This window comes from Delphinapterus leucas, unplaced genomic scaffold (genome assembly GCF_059928025.1).
Source record: "Delphinapterus leucas isolate spDelLeu-1000000601 "Yukka" unplaced genomic scaffold, BTC_Dleu_Yukka2 spDelLeu_asBTCV2_sq25, whole genome shotgun sequence".
NCBI classification, from domain to species: Eukaryota; Metazoa; Chordata; class Mammalia; order Artiodactyla; family Monodontidae; genus Delphinapterus; species Delphinapterus leucas.
The window spans coordinates 7,593,630-7,609,378 of NW_028322234.1; the positions used below are offsets into that span (position 1 = coordinate 7,593,630).

At 59.4% G+C, this 15,749-nt stretch overlaps 1 protein-coding gene across 4 annotated transcripts in view; it reads right to left on the reverse strand.

Moving 5' to 3' along the window:
* Positions 1-1,238: 1,238 nt before the first annotated feature.
* The window catches only part of ELL (elongation factor for RNA polymerase II), an 81,668-nt gene continuing 67,157 nt past the window's right edge, over positions 1,239-15,749 (reverse strand). For 3 of the 4 annotated variants that reach the window (XM_089905292.1, XM_022558822.3, XM_089905290.1), the window contains 6 exons: positions 11,591-11,687; positions 9,887-10,361; positions 5,624-5,690; positions 5,230-5,401; positions 4,033-4,077; positions 3,218-3,447 (listed from right to left, as the gene is read on the reverse strand). In XM_089905292.1, coding sequence (XP_089761418.1) covers positions 3,331-3,447; positions 4,033-4,077; positions 5,230-5,401; positions 5,624-5,690; positions 9,887-10,361; positions 11,591-11,687 — 973 coding nt within the window. In that variant the 3' untranslated portion in view covers positions 3,218-3,330. Of the gene's footprint in view, positions 3,448-4,032; positions 4,078-5,229; positions 5,402-5,623; positions 5,691-9,886; positions 10,362-11,590; positions 11,688-15,749 lie in introns of all 4 variants that reach the window. The other variant, XM_089905291.1, reaches the window with a different exon arrangement.

Sequence of the window (15,749 nt, forward strand, 5' to 3'; positions counted from 1 at the left end):
GGTCACTGCTGAGTGCCAGCGCCCAGATGGAGCCTGGTGCACAGGAGGGGCCACAGGATCCGGGTGCAGGATGTTGTTGTCTGGCAAGTGGCAGGGGCCGGTGGGTGACCCCAAGCCCCTTGGCCACGGTGCAGGTCGTGAGGGTGGGAAGACCCTGCTGGGCCCCTGAGGGACTGGACTCAGGTGCCGTCGGCTCGGGAAAGGACGGTCAGGGAACCGCCTGTGGCCATGGTGCCATGGGGCAGTGTGGGGGCCGTGGGGGAGGCGGGTAGGCAACGCGAGGCTGAGGCGCGGGAGGCCGAAGGAGGCAGGTGTCGGCCCTGGGCCCGGGGCTGTGGCGGCATGGACATCGTTACCCCTTAGAACAGCACGGACAGGCCGCCTGGGGAGCAGGGTACATTCTGCCCCACGGGGCCTGCCTGACCTCCCCTCCCGCGCCCCTCAGATTCCTGGGCCGCCTCAGAACTCAGGCCAAGGCCACTGGCCAGCAGGGCCACCAGGGAGGCTAAGGCCCACAGTCCCTGACCCCTGGACCCCTTTAATCCTGGTCTTATTCTTTGTTTTTCCTTCCTAAAATAAACATTCCCCCCCACTGTGTCCTTGGAGGGTAGAACCTGCCCCCTGCCTTCTCCTCACCTAGAACAAGGGGCAAGGATGGCCATCCGGCTGGTGTCCTGAGCCAGTGGGGCTCCACTGGGCCTTGGTGTCCATGTCTCCATGGGGGGGGGGCGGCAAGGGGACCCCCCCCCGCCCCAGCGTGTGGCCCGGGAGGAATAATCAAGCAGTGCCGTTACTCATTGCCGTTTCATCAGTCAGTCACAGCTTGTTACCCCCAATAAGGGCACTCCCTTTGCCCCACGTGGCCCCCCTACTGGGGGCTTTGGCCCTGTGGGAGCCCCGGGGACCCCCCTGCTTGGCACAGCCCACCCTGCACACTCCACAGGGGCACTGCCCTTCTCATACACCGGCCATGGCTCCCCGCTGCTTCCACCTCCCATCTCTTGACATTTCTCACCCATGACCAGGCTGTCTGGCCTCCTGCTCTGGCACCTACCTGCAGGGCCCTCCGCCTCAGCTCAGCCCTCCACCTGCCCGCCTCATTCCCGGGCAGTGGCTCTGGCAGTACTAGCCTGTGCCCCGCCCATCACCATGCCTCCTCACCCCAACCCACCCCAACGCAGAACCAGCCGCCCACCCCCAGGGAATGACACATACACTTCCAGCTTGGGCCGACAGGCTCAGTTCAGTGAAATTTATTGTAGGTTGAAAAAAATCAGCATTCACCTGTTTAGTGTACAAAAAGGACACCAGTTCTTCTAAGAAAACATTAGGAAACTAAAGATGCAGACGCCTTTCAATTGTAACATTTTGGCAAAAGTGAAAAGTTCTTGTAAACACCAACTCCATGGCTCAAAAGTTTTTCTCCACAGTACAATATTAAAAGGAAAAAAAAACAAAACAGTATCAATAAGTTAGACCATATTTAATCAGCTAGAACTTTTGTCCATCAACCCCCAAAGCACAAAACTTTTCTTAGCTTCATGATTCCTTAAAAGGAGAAAATAAACAACAACAATAAAAAACAATGAGGAGGAGGAGGAAATTGAACTGAGAGTCCCTTGAACTGGATCCCAGGGCAGAGGGCCGCTCGGCCCTCCAGGGTGGGGCCTCCTTGAGTGCTCCCATTTCACCTGAGTCTGCACGTCCAGGCTGAGTACAAGATGGCTGTCGGGGGAACCTGGGGTCCCAGGGTCTGCTCAGCCCTTCCCCCTCTCCATCCCAAATGAGAAACAAAACAACAGCTGTTGAAACAGAAAGGATCAGCATCCTCGGCACTCCAGGCACCCCAGGGGTCCCACAGAGACTCTGGGGTGGGGTGGGCACAATGCAGGCGTGCCTGCTCTTTGGGAAGCCATTAGGAGACACCGCCACAGCTCAGAAAACTAGACGTGTCTACGTGAGCATTTCCGCTCTCCCTTGCTACGGCTCCCGGCAGCACCTCCGCCCCCGTGACCCCTGGGCTGTGGGCTGCAACCACCCCCATGACCTTCCCCAGTTGTGGCTTGGCTGAACACGGCTTTGAATTCATGTGAACGCTCGCTTTAGACCCCACCGCGCCCGGGGGTCCCTCACACACAAACACGCACGCCCCCTGACGCCCTGGGGGACATTAGACTAGGCACAGTGACTAAGCAGCAATTGGGGTGTCCTCGGGCCAGCACCCCCAAAATGGGTGGATCCGGCGCCTTTTCCGAGCTCACTCTTGCCCCCGCCCCCCCCCCGCCCCCGGCTCTATCGACGCCCCAGCCCCTCCCTGAGTGCAAACCCCGTGGCGGCTCTGCAAAGACGACCCCAGGACCCACAAGTGGGCTGAGGGGTGGGGCGAGGTCAACAGCATGGAGACCACTTGGTCTCAACAGTGCGAAATGAAGAGCAGCAGCAAAGGGGAGAATTGAGAAGACAGTAAAATAAAATCCGACACTGCTGCCGCAGAGCGCGGGCTACAAGCACAGAAACTCCCAGTGACCCCTGACAGCTGAGGGCCTGGAATAGCAGGGCGGGCCTGGTGGCTCCCAGCAGCTGCTCCTGGACCAGCTGGAGTTTTCCAAATAGAGCTGCGGGGGTCGCATTGCCCTGCCCGCCCTCTTAGAGCCAGGGAGAGGCTGTGTGTGAGGGAGACCAGCGTGGGAGAGGCACCCCTGCCCGCCCACCATGGGTTCTCTCCTGGGAGCCCCTGGAGCTCGCAGAAACAACGCCGAACTTCCCGAGCATCTGTAATACTGTAGAAAGGACACAGGGCAGCGCGTAGACCCTGGGCGTCCAAGGAGGGGAGGCACAGGTTTAGAAAAAAGATGCTTTCTCTTTCGTATAAAAATAGACTCAAGTCTCATAAGCAGTAGCTAAAAGTGGCTGTCTTTGTATAAAACTAGAAAAGGCAGGCAGGCAGGCCGGCCTTGGAGTCTTTCACTGACAGGAAGCTGAAGCCCCTGGGGGGCGGGGGGGGGTGCTGGCGAGGAGGTGGGCTTCTTGGGGAGCCCATCTGGGTGGGGAGGCTGCTCAGGAGGTGTGTGGGGCCCTGGGGGAGGTGGACACCCCACCTGGGTCTGTGTGACCTGTGGGCGCCAGGGCTGCAGGGACTCCCCTGAAAGCCGGCGTTCCTGGCTCAGATGAATGCGTCTTCCTCACGTTTATTTTTTCAAATAAATCTCTTGTTTCCTCATCTTCAGTCCCCCTCGCCCCCAGCTCCCCCACCATCCAGAACAACGGTCAGCCCGGTGAGGTGAGCTGGCCTGGCTGGCTGGGTGGGGCCTCCTGCCCTGTGGCCTTGAGCTAAGGCCAGGCCTGCAGCTGCCGCTGGTCGTACTCAGCGATGAGCCTCTTGATGTGGGCCAGCTTGCTGTGCAGGTACTCGCAGCGGTGCTTCTCCTGGCTGTAGTTGGTGTTGGTCTGTAAGAGAGCGGCCGGGCTGACACTCACCCACACGGCCAAGGCTGAGAGCCCAACCCGAACTCGAGCTGCCCCGCTTGGCTGCCCCAGGTTCCCACTCGCCCTGCTTGAGGCCTGAACTCTCCATGCTGTGACAGGGACCCCCGCTCCGCCCCTCGGCTCCACCCTGGGAAACGTCACAGCCAGGGTGAGAGGCTGAGGCAAGATAGGTCATGAAGCTTCCACGCTGGGCTGGGGCCTAGCTGGTAGGGAGCCGCCCTGGCACATGTGGCCCTCAGGAACGTGAGCTGCTGTTGTGGAACCACATCGCAGGAGACTGTCAGGGAGCCCAAGGCTGGGAGGCGGAAAGGACCTGGGGCTGTGCCCATCAAACACTGGGAGAGCGGGGGTGGGGGGCTGCACCCAAGCTCATACGACAGGCTCAGCTCCTCAGCTGTGACCAGGGGCGAGGGCTACTCCGAGGGCCTGAGACCAGCCCAGTGAGGCCCTTCCTCCCTCCCTCCTCTCCCAGACTTCGGCGCCACTCATCTTGAAACAGCTTCTGACCCCACCCCACCTACCCCCAACAAAGGGATGGAGACTTACCTTCTTGATTTTTCGATATTCCTGTAAAATCTGCCCACGAGTAGTCTGGAGGAAAAACAAAAGAGAAAGCGAACAATGCATTACCTGCAGGACACCCCAACTGAATGTCCCCTTCTCCCTGATAACCTGCGACCTGCAAGGTCACCGCATGCTGGGGGACAATGGCCTCAGCATGGCGTGATGGCGTGAGGAAGCACAGAGGAGGGGCAGGGGGCAGGCTGGGGGATGAGCAGTGCAGGAGGTGGGGGAGGAAGCTGGGCCAGGGGAGCGAGGGGCAGGCGCCCAGCCTCAGGGACAAGCACGAGGCCACGCGGTAGGAGGGGCGGGCTGGTCAGAGCCTCTGGAGGAGGCAAAGAGCAGATGGGACGGCCCCCTTCCCTCGCACCCAGCTGGCCTGTGCACCGTTCAAGGCCAAGCGCAGAGGCCCCCTGACCACCTGGGGAGTGTCCCTGTGGGGCCTGCAGGGAGGAGGGAGGACAGAGATGCCCTGGGGATTTTCTGTCCTAGACCCTCAGAGGCCCCATTTCTCTGCCCCAATCACGAGCCATCTCCTCTGGAAACCCAAGTGGCCTCCACCAGGGGAGATGGACCCCAACACCACGATTAATCAGGGCTGGCCCTGCAGTCGGGTAACCAGCGCTGAAAGGTGGCACAAGGGGGAGGGCTGGCGTCCCAGGGCTGGTGACCAAGCCCCCTGCAGTGAGCTCCCACATGGGATGGCTTGGGGAACCCAGGTGCCCTTGGCCAGAGGAAGAGGGTTGGGGCGGGGGAACCCCAAGGACCCTCCATCCCCTCCCACCCCCCACTGTGTCTGTGACAGCTCTGATGGGCCGTGGGGTGTGGCCTGGCCAGCCCCTCCTGGCTGGGGGACTGAGAATTCTCGTGTGACGTGGGTAGTGGGCTGCAGAGGGGACCCCAGGCGCTCTCAGAGATGGGGACACAGGCACCCCAGCCTGCTGCTCCCCGCTGTCTCCACTGCTCGGAACACCACCCCCGCCCCTGTGGGTCATCTCCCACCTGCGGAGTCGGTCACAGCCGGCCCCACTGCTGAGGACGCTGAGCTCCAGGGACAGGCCTAAACCACTTGGGGAGTGGGAAGGAGGGGCGAGCAGGGCCCTCAGCCCAGAATACAAGGGAACATGCCCGAGGATGCCAGCACCGGGCAGAGCCATTGGATGTGCGTGGGCAGGGCTCTACCTCGTACTCCTCGGAGCCCTGGGAGAGCTGCCGGAGCTGGGCATCGAGCTGCGTGAAGCGCCGCGTGATCTGCTCGATGCGGGCGTGCAGGTCTCGGTACTCGCTATACTCAGCATTGAAGTCGTTTTTGTAGCTCTGGCGCTGCTCCGAGGAGGAGATAGTGGCGTATTTTCTGGAGAGACCAGAGAGAGGGGCAACAGGGGCTCAGGGGGCGGCAGGAGAGAGCCTGGAAGTGCCCACAGCCTTGCGGCCGGCCCCACCCAGGAAGCAGCCCTGACCTCGAGCAGACTGGGCCAGGAATTCACACACATGGCCTGGGGTCAGCTCTGCCTCTGCTAACGTGCAGGGCAGGGGCCGGGAGGGGAGAGGCACAGCCGGCAAGGGAAGTACTCACAGCAAGTAGTCGGGAGTCTCCGAGGTCGACGTGGGAACACTTGAGCTGCTGCAGGTCCCATTTAAACCTACAAAGAGCAAATGCATAACTCCTGAGTCCACAGCTCGTGTGTCCACGGTGAGATCCTCAGAAGGTTGATGCCTTGTTGTCTGAAGGCCCTGGAGGGGACGCTGCGTGCAGAGGATTGCTGAGGCCACGTAGCGGGAGCCAGGACCGGCAAAGGAGGCATGAGCACTGGGCAAGTGCTGTCTGGCTACCTCGGGGGTCCAGCTGCAGCCAGGAGTGCCCTCAGCCCGTGGGAGAAGTGGCGAGGCAGCATGGTGTGTGTCCCCAAAGCACAGCCGTGCAGAGATGGCATCGTGGGTACGTTTTCAGCAAGCACCCCAAAGGACGGATTCATTGCAGGGCAAAGCCTCGGCAACTCGTCCAGAGCCTCTGCCGCCTCCACTGACCTCGTGTAAAAGATCACTAAGCTGAAAACCGGTGACCCCTGGATAATCGAGTCCCAGGGGTATCCCGGGCTCCAGCCCTACAGGACAAAGACAGACGGCCACCAGGGAAAGCCCTGGCTCCTGTCCACACCTCTCCCCGTGGATGGAGTCGCAGGCTCTGCAGGCTCCGGTCCCTGGTCTGAGCCACCCCCTCTCCCCATCCTCCCGTTCCTCACACCAGAGATGGGACTTCAGGATCAGAGAGGCAGCCCCGGAACAGGGCTGGGCTGGTGGCTTGAGAGGCCAGGGACTGTGACACAAGACTGTCCACAGGGCTCAAGGGCTGCCCAGGCTGCAGTCGACCAAAGCTACAGTCCGGTCCTTTTCCCCTGGGAAACTGTTCCAGCTGGCCTCCCCCTCCCCACAACTTAGAAGCAATTTTATCGCTTTGAAGCATATCCTGAGTGCTTATTTTTGTGCCTCTCTCAGAGGGAAGCAGCCCACCCAGTGGATCAGCAGTTTGCTGAGCCCTCCTGTGGTTTTATACTCCAGCGCGAGGTGCAATTCCCACCAATGGATGGAGCCCACCCCCACCTGGGTGTCATCTTTGAAGAGGCTGTGGCCTCCCCAGAATGCAGCCCAACAGGCACATACATGAGGGTTTAGTCTACACTCCCACCACCCACACCCCACACAGGACAGGCCTCCTGGGGTGTTCCGCCTTGAGGCTTAGGGTCAGACTGACCTGGCACCCAAGACACTGTTGGGGTCCAGCCTGTGGCAAACCTTTGTGGTCCCCACTCCTGCTCCGGCACTGGCTGCGTGAGGCTGTCACTTGGCTGCCCCTGCACCAGCCGAGCTGGTTCCCACACCCATGTGTCCCCTCCACTAGCTTCTCCTGTGCCTCCCCAGGGCAGGGGGTGCAGGGACATGTCTGCGAGTTCACCCTGCAGGACCCAGGTCTGGGTGCCAATGAGAGAGGGTGCCCCCAATTCCACACAGGGGTCAGTGGGCCTGAGCTTGGCCTGGCTGAGCCCAAGCCCTCCACCCAGCATGCCAGCCTGCCCAGGAAGGCACCCTCTGGCCACAGGAGGGATCCACAGCCTGAGCAAAAGTCGGGGGCAGGCACGAGGGTGGGCGTAGGACCCAGGAGTGGGCCTGCGGCATAGGGGGATGAAGATGGCCAGAGGGGGGCCTCGAGAGTGGGGGCCACAGGGAGGCTGAGCTGAGCCACCTGCCTGACAGGTGGAGGCCGCCACACCTGTCAGGGTCAGAGGCGATCACAGGGCAGGGCTCCGACAGCAGGGCCAGACTAGGGGGACAGTGTCACGCAGAAGGGTGGGTTAAACAGATGCCCATCCCTCTGGCCCATAGGACATAAGGGCGAGGAAGCTTCCTCAGGGGCTGACCTGGAGCCCTCTCCAGCAAGGCTGGGGGAGCATTCAGAGAACAATGCTATCGTTAACGGTGGGTGGGTAGCTCCTGCCTGCACGTGCCCCCAACCCAGGAAGGAGTCACAACAGATGTTACAGCAGGGGAGTGTGTGGTGTGGTGTGGTGTCGTGTGGTGTGGTGTGGTGTGTGTGTGTGTTGGGAGCTTGGGGACAACATGTTACAGCAGGGGTGTGTGTGGTGTGTGTGGTGTGTGTGTGTGTGTGTGCTGGGAGCTTGGGGACAACATGTTACAGCAGGGGTGTGTGGTGTGTGGTGTGTGTGTGTGTGTGTGTGTGTGTGTGTGTGTGTGTGTGTTGGGAGCTTGGGGGGGCTTTGCACCCACCCACCTATTACCACTATCACTTGAGCTGCCTGAGAGACGGCTTAAGGTGGATCACTTGGCGCCAGACCCAGCTTCTGGTGCCTCAGTTACCCTTTTCCTTTTCCTTGGGGCCTCTACTCCCTGGGTTGCCTGACCCCAAATGTCACTTTCTCACCTCGGCTTGGGGAGAAGCTGCCTGGAGCTGACGCACACCGGGCAGGACCCAAAGCCATCTGAGCCTTGCGTGTGGGCCGGCCTGGGCAGCATCTTCCTGGCCCCATCTGATGCCCGGCCCCACAGTGCTCCCGCCCAGGGCCCTGCCAGAAGCACACGGCATCCGCTTCTGCCATCTGGGGCAGAATGCGCTGCCCGGCTGCTCAGCAGTTTGCTGAGTGATGTCTCTGTGACCCTGTGTGATGTCTCCTCCCGTGAGCCTGTCTCCCTGAGGAGGAGCCGGATCAGATGGCGTGTGCTCTGGGAACCGGGCCGCCTTCTCCCCTGTGGCCCACCCACAGGTGCTAGGAACCCTAGCGTGCAACAGGGTTGAGGAATACCAGGGGACTTGACGGAACTGCAATGTCCGTCTTCACCGGACCAACCCTGCTCTTCCAGGACCTGCCCTCCAGCCACAGAGGGAGGGGCTGGCAAGCCCGTGAAGGATAGGTGAGGACAAATTTAAAAGCCTTAAGGAGAAGTGGCTCCACCCCATCCAGGAATGCCCCCTGCTGGGAACCCTCCTGAGGAAATAATCAGAAAGCTGCAGCAGGTGAAGTGGCCCCCAAGGCTGCGCCTCTGTTGCCAGGACGTGCTGATAAGGTTAAATTACATGAAAGGAAATTCACAATGGAGTCCGTATTGCTAAGAGAGCTCTCTAAAAATGGAACCAAGAGGCCATTAAGGAAGTGTGACTTGTGCACGTCTCAGCCTAGATGGAATCTGACCTTCTGATGCGATGAAGTCATCTGTCAGAAACTTGTGACAGCCTATCTACTCATCAGACCCCCTACCCTAAAAACACTCGTGACACTGTCTACTTACTGGACCCCTAACCTAAAACAAATATTTTCTGACTTGCGTCAGAGTTAAACCATCCTCACCAGGCAACCTTTAACAAACTCGTGGCTTTTTGTCTTTATAAGCCCGACTCTTTCTCCTCCTCAGAACACTCTTTCGCGCTCACCTGAATCTATGTCTCCTGAACTGTAATTTTTAAGACCTCAAATACACGATTTTCTTATTTGCAGCCTCCTGAATTATTCTTGGGGTTGACAGTAGCCACAAGGGGTGCTCGGCTCAGGTGCCTAGGGCTATAACTGGAGGCGGGGCGGCTCTGGGGGACATGACCCCAGCCCCACCGCCATCCTAGCCCATCCACGCGCCTCCCCAGTGCCCCGGGCCCGAGAAGGTTTCCCTGCTCAGCACATGGCCCTGGGCAGCCTTGCACCCCTCATCCTGCTGAGGGTCTCTCCACTGCCAGCTTCCTCACAGGCTGCAACTGCAAGACCGTGTTCTGGCTCTTACCTTCTGTTGTTCTATGGACAGTCTCCCACCTCCTTCTGGGCCCACCTCCCAAACCCTTTCTCCACAGGCTGAAATGTTCGCCTAGCAGGCCACACCAGGTCCCTGGTGATTCAGGGGCTGCCCACCTCCCTCTCCACCAGGCCCTGCCCCCCACTGCCTTCCCTGAGCCCCAGTCCCACCCTGTTCTCTCTCTGTGTCTGGGACCTCCCCGCAGCCAGAGCTGGGCCCTGGAACTGTTGCTCTCCCTGTGTGATGTCTCCTCCCGTGAGCCTCAGCTCCATCAGGCTCCAAGCCCCTGGCCCCCAGAGCTGGCCTGGTACACACAGGACTGCCAGAGGCTCTCAGAATAACAATGCCAGGGCAGTCACAGACGAGCCGGTGCGAGGACACAGGAGGCAAAGAGGCCTAATGTGCAGGCTGAGCCGAAGTGGGGGCTCCTGGGCAGCCCTCTCGGCACTCTGTGGAGTGAGGGTGGTGGGCATGGGGCCGGTGCTCAGGCTCCTGGTGACACCCTCCTGCAGAGCCCCCGCCCCTAGGCCTGCCTCTTGGCACCTACCCGGGGCGACTGGTGGGGCTCCAAGGGGGCCCGACATCTGGTCTGGCGGCCGGGGCCGGTGCCTGTCCTCAGCCGCCCTCTCCTTGTCTTTGTGTTTCTTGGATTTCTTCTTGGACTTGCCGTGCAAGGAGGTGCCATGGGGCCTGCTGGGCTGGGCACAGTCCGTCAGCAGGGGCAGGCTGAGGCACTCAGTAGGTGCCGGGGCGGCCACTTCCCCACGCTCGCAATCCCGGCCGCTGTGGCCCAGGTCGTTGCTGACGTCGGCCAGGGGGTCGTGGGCCCGTGGTGGCTCCAGCCGCAGGGGCAGGTGGGCGTCTGTACCAGCCAGCGGGCCCGGGGTGGGAAGCAGCGCCTCACGGCCGTGGGGCACACTCAATTTCCCGTTGACTGCAGGCTGACCTCTCTGGGTGAAGTGCGATATCCTGGGTTTCTTGTTGGCCAGAGGGTCGATGAAATCAGGAGGCTGTGGCCGTTTCTGGGAAGGAAAGGAGACAATTTCAGAGGGGAGCCTGTGCCTAGAGTTACTGGGGAGAGGCTGGGCACCGCAGGCCCGGAGGAGACCCAGTGCCCACACGCAAGGCCCACGCTGACCACATGGGGGCGCGCGAACACTAGCCAGGCCCAGGATGCCCAGAGCTCAGCAGCGGCTGCCTGCCCAGGGTCTCAGCTCTCAGCTGGGCCCAGAGGCCACCAGAGCGGAGGCAGGGCGCTGGGTCATTAGTGGACCTGGCTGCAGCCCGGGAGGGCCACCTCTGGGAACCGGTCTAAAGCGTCACTGTGCTCAGCATCTCCCCTGGACGGTGGGGAGTGACAGAGCCAATCTGAGTGACACCGGGCAGCCCCGCAGGCCAGGGCCAACACCTCCAGGCCCCTGGCTACCTGGATCCCCATGGCAACCCTGTGACACGGTGCAGGCTTCATCCCCATTTCACAGACAAGAGCGCTGAGGCCTGTGAGGCAAGGCCAGACCACAGGAATGGAGCCAGGATCAGACCAGGTGGCCCAGGACCAGGGAAGCAGCGGTAGGGAGAAAGAAGGCAGATGGGCAACCCAGGATCAGAGGGAAGCAGTGGGGACGCAAGTGAAATGAGGCCCTCTGTTCTCCACAACGGCCCTACAGCCACAGGGAGGCTTTACGGGTCATGGGCCTAGGCTGGGTGCCTCCGGGGCAGAGGAGGAAGAGGGAGAAGAGGGGCTGGCCCCTCCCAAGCAGGGATGGAGACATGGGACTCATAAGTCAGAGCATGCAGGTGGGTGGGGAGAGCTTTCACCAAACAGCTCGAGCAACGGCGAGGTGAAGATCAAGCCCCCAACAGCAAGGCCCCCCCCAAATGCCCTTCCCGACTACTGACTAACGTGGCCGTGGCCACTGCTCATAGGACCCCACTGGGCCCTGGCTGGGCTGCAGCCATACACTTGATTTTCCAACAGCCCTGGGAGGCAGGAGCGCCCACCATACAGAGAAAGCAGGAGGCTCAGTGTGGTTCAGCAGCCTGCCCTCCCTCGGCCACATACCCACAGGTAAACCAAGGAACCATAACCAAGTCCCAGGCCCAGGACACCCAACCCCCAGCCAGCTGTTCACTCATTCAAGAAAGCTTGCCAGCCCTGAACCGAAAGCCCAACAGGTTCCGTAAGAACCAAGGTCAGGTCAGGCCCACTGGCTCTGGTGAGACCCACCCTCCCTCCCCACCACGCTCCTACCTGAGGGGGTGAGGCTGAGCTCCCATGCTCGCCTGGAGGACTGTTGGCCGCAAGGTCCCCAGGGAGGCCGCCTGAGCTCTGTGGCTGGCACAACTTCCTGCAAAGGAGAAGCAGGGTGGGTTGGAGGGATCCTCGGCAGTGCCCTGTGGGGCGCACACACGCCCACCTGTCCCTGCACTGACACCACGCTGTCCCGTTCACGCCCAGTGATTTGGGGAGGGCCTGACTCCAGAGCAGAACCAGAGCAGGGCTCAGTGTGATGGGCACACCAGGGCCCGGCAGGCAGACAGCAGCCTGAGCACATTCCACCCTGGCTTTATCCACAGCTGCCCTGTGGCCAAGGTCCCAGCCTCACTGCCAGGAGGACTGTCCCGTTGGGTGTTCTGTGCCCAGAGAAGGGTCAGATGACCACCCACTCATCTAGACTCCCATTACCATGGAGACCAAGGACCCATATAAAACTGACCAGACACTCAAGATCCATGCTGTGTCCCCAGGGGAGCTGCTGTCACTGGGGTGCTGGTCCTCACTTTTAAAAACAACTGTCATCCTAATAAACAACACTCACTGCAGAAACAGAGAACACAGAAGAGGACTGAGATGCCCTGGTCTGTGGTGGGAGGGCCTTCCAGATTCAGCTCCCATCGTCCTGGGAGCCCAGGCCACAGCACCTCCATGGGTGGCAGGGGTGGCCACCAGTCCGGCGGGACGCGAGCACAACAATGTAGCCAGGGAAGAGAGAAGAAACACCCCAATGCCTGACACACAAATGGAGGCCCCCGACAGTCACCCCGGCTCGGCGGGGGGGAGGGGGCTCTCCGCTTAGCCTCCTGCACTCCCAGAGACTGTGCGTTTCATGGGAGCCCAGGCAGCTGGCCAGGTGCTGGGAGTGGTGCCGAGGGCCCTCCACGCCCTGCAGGGAAGCTGAGCTGAGGTCCAGGGCCATGTCTGCGCTGCTCTAACCAGTGACAAGCAGAGCCCAGCCCCTGACCAACAGCCACACTCTAGACAACTGCTGCTGTCCCCTCCACGGTGGCCTGAAATGCAAGCAGAGCCACAGGAAAAAGGCCCGAAACATGCAGGCACTTGGGGCAACACAATCCACGAGGCTGAGGGCAAGTCTGCTGCTCCAGCCACACGGAAGCAACCAGAGCTTTCGGTTAAAGACAGAGAACCAGGTATTTACATCTACTCTCTTTCAAGCCCCCACTAAAAAGGCATAAAAGAGAAAGGGAAAAAGAGAGCAACGAGGGGGCTTCCCTGGTGGCGCCGTGGTTAAGAATCCCGCCTGCTAATGCAGGGGACACGGGTTCCAGCCCTGGTCCGGGAGGATCCCACATGCCGCAGAGCAACTAGGCCTGTGCGCCACAGCTACTGAGCCCACGTCTCACAACTACTGAAGCCCACAATGCCTAGAGCCCGTGCTCTGCTACAAGAGAAGCCACCGCAGTGAGAAGTCTGTGCACCGCAACGAAGAGTAGCCCCCGCTCGCCACAACTAGAGAAAGCCCACGTGCAGCAACGAAGACACAACGCAGCCAAAAATAAATAAAATACATTTATTAAAAAAAAGAGAGAGAGAGAAACGAGCAATGATATTCAATGCAGAAGTACAAGTGGTGACTGTCCTATAGGATCCAAGAAAACGGAGTCCCAGGCCACAGAACCCCACGGGCCCAGGATGGGTGCCTCAGGAACCTCAGCAGAGGGGCCCCTGCCAGGCTGTCCCCCCAGAGCCTTGCTCTGGGTCCCGGCCTGCTGTGGGGCAGCAGGGAAGGGAGCCCACAGCATGTTCAGGAGTGAAGGAGCCCAGGCCTTCTCCAGGATGCTCGGGCCACACAGGATGGACAGAGACGTGGCCTCGGGAGAAGAGGAAACAGAGGGGCCTATGGGGGATTCAGAAACGCCTCAGCAGTGCTCCTGAGGAGGCTGAGTTGCCTATGGGAAAGTCCTGAAGAGGCTGCGCACCCGGGCTTCCAGGCAACAAATGTCAGACCCCAAAATAGACAGGAAAATGCATTTGAAAAGAAAGAGAGACTCTGTAAGGGGATGAAAACTTTAAATCCACGAGAAAAGCACCATCCTTAATAGCCTTAGAAAGACACAGAACTTAAATACACATTTCTCCAAAGAAGACATACGAATGGCCAATAAGCACATGAAAAGATGCTCAACATCATTATTCATCCAGGGAAACACAAATCAAAACCATGATAAGATACCACTTCACACCTGCCAAGATGGCTAGAATCAAAAAAATGGAAAATAACAAGTGTTGGTGAGGATGTAGAAAAACTGGAACTGTGTACTGCTGGTGGGAATGTAAAATGCCGTGGCCACTGAGAAAAAGTCTGGCAGTTCTTCAGAAAGTTAAACACAGGATTACCATATGGCCCAGCAATTCCACTCCTCAGTGTATATTTGAGAGAACTGAAAATCGATGTCAGCTACATTCGTGTCCTGGTACATGAATGCTCATGGCAGCACTGCTCATAATCATGAAGAGGTGGAAACAATCCAAGTGTCCATGGACAGATAAATGAATAAACAAAACGCCCACACAATAGGATACTACCTGGCCATAAAAAAGAGTGAGGCTCTGACACGTGCTACAGTGTGGACGAAACTCAAAAACCTAATCCAGGTGAAAGAAGCCAGACACAAAAGGCTGGAGTACATAATCCCATTTATATGAAACATCCAGAACAGGCACATCCATCAAGACAAGAGGCAGATTAGTGAGGCTGGGAGAGGGGGAACGGGGAGTGACTGTTAACGTGGGGTTTCGTTTTGGGGCGACTGCTTTGGAACTAGAGAGAAGTGGTAGCTGCACCTTGGGAACTAGCAACAATGGCAAAAAAAGAGACAGAGGGAGAAGCTGAAGAAATCTTCCAAAAGTAGAAGAAATTAAAAGAAACAACAGGGAAGACAATGGTGAACGGTGCAGCACAGCCCCCAGTGGCAGAATGAGGAAGGGCGAGGGAGGACAGTGAGGCCTCTCACAACCACGCCCAGGACGGGAAGAAGGACGAGGCAAGTTTTCAGACTGCAAGGGCTGGGGCGCCGGTCCCAGAGCACCCGCCAGGCCATCCTGTGACCATGCAGATGGATACAGGGCCAGGAAGGGAACCTCCGTGGCTTTCCGGGGTCCAGGTCTTCAACATAGAGGGAAAGTTCCTTCCAATCTGGAAGACTAGACTTCGCCAACTGCCAATTCAGTGTGACGACCACCCAGGCGTGAAGATAGGACAGATGGACCTCCCAAAGCCCTCTCCTCTGAGAGATGCTCCAAGAGCTGCGTCCCTTCAACCCCAGGGCAGAATCACAGACCCAGGAACAGAAGGACCCGCAAGGGACGGGGGCAGCTCCCGGTGGAACCCCTGATACCCTGATAGTGATAAAAGGCCACGGGACAACCACGGGGAGCTTGGGGTTGGACATGAAGGACACAGAACGCTGAGCAGAGAAAGTAACAACTCGGCCAAGCAGGTTACCAACTCCAGGGAAAGCATGATGCGTGCGAGACGGACTGAGGCTCGGGTTGTCTAGGCTGTGCCCTGGGGGAGGTGAGGCCAGGACACGGGCAGGCCGGGGTGACTGATTTCAGGGCCAGGTGGAGTTGAGGCCTCATCCTGCACTGCGACGTCCACAGACTCCTCCTGGGACAGGCCAGGCCCAAGCAGCTACACACGTGGGGACTAAAAGCACAGAGGAAGCATCCAGGTCAACAGCCGAGATGCTGGGAGTGCACGTCTGTGCAGAGCAAAGCCACGGGGGCCCAGGCAGACCCTGGAAGCATGAGCATGTTTAAGTCAGGTACGAGTTTAGAACAAGCTGTAGGAAAAGGAGGTGTTATAGCCCCTGGGGTGACACAAGTCCCCACACCCTGCCTGTAACAACAGAAACACCCCAAGATCCTGTTTTTTTCCTTCTTGCCGTGAGACCACAGCATCAAGACCTGCTATAACTGGGGCTTTCTTCAGGGAGGGAGCAACCTAAAGAAAAACAAGTTGTGCAGAGGGGCGCCTGGAGAAACCTTCTGTGTGGCTGCGGGCATCAGGGGTGTTGACCCTGCCCTCTGCGCGCCAATCAGTTCACGCTTCCAAGGGCAGTAGGAGCTGTCGGCTTCCCAACAGGCTTCCGGCGGCGAGGCTGCTCTC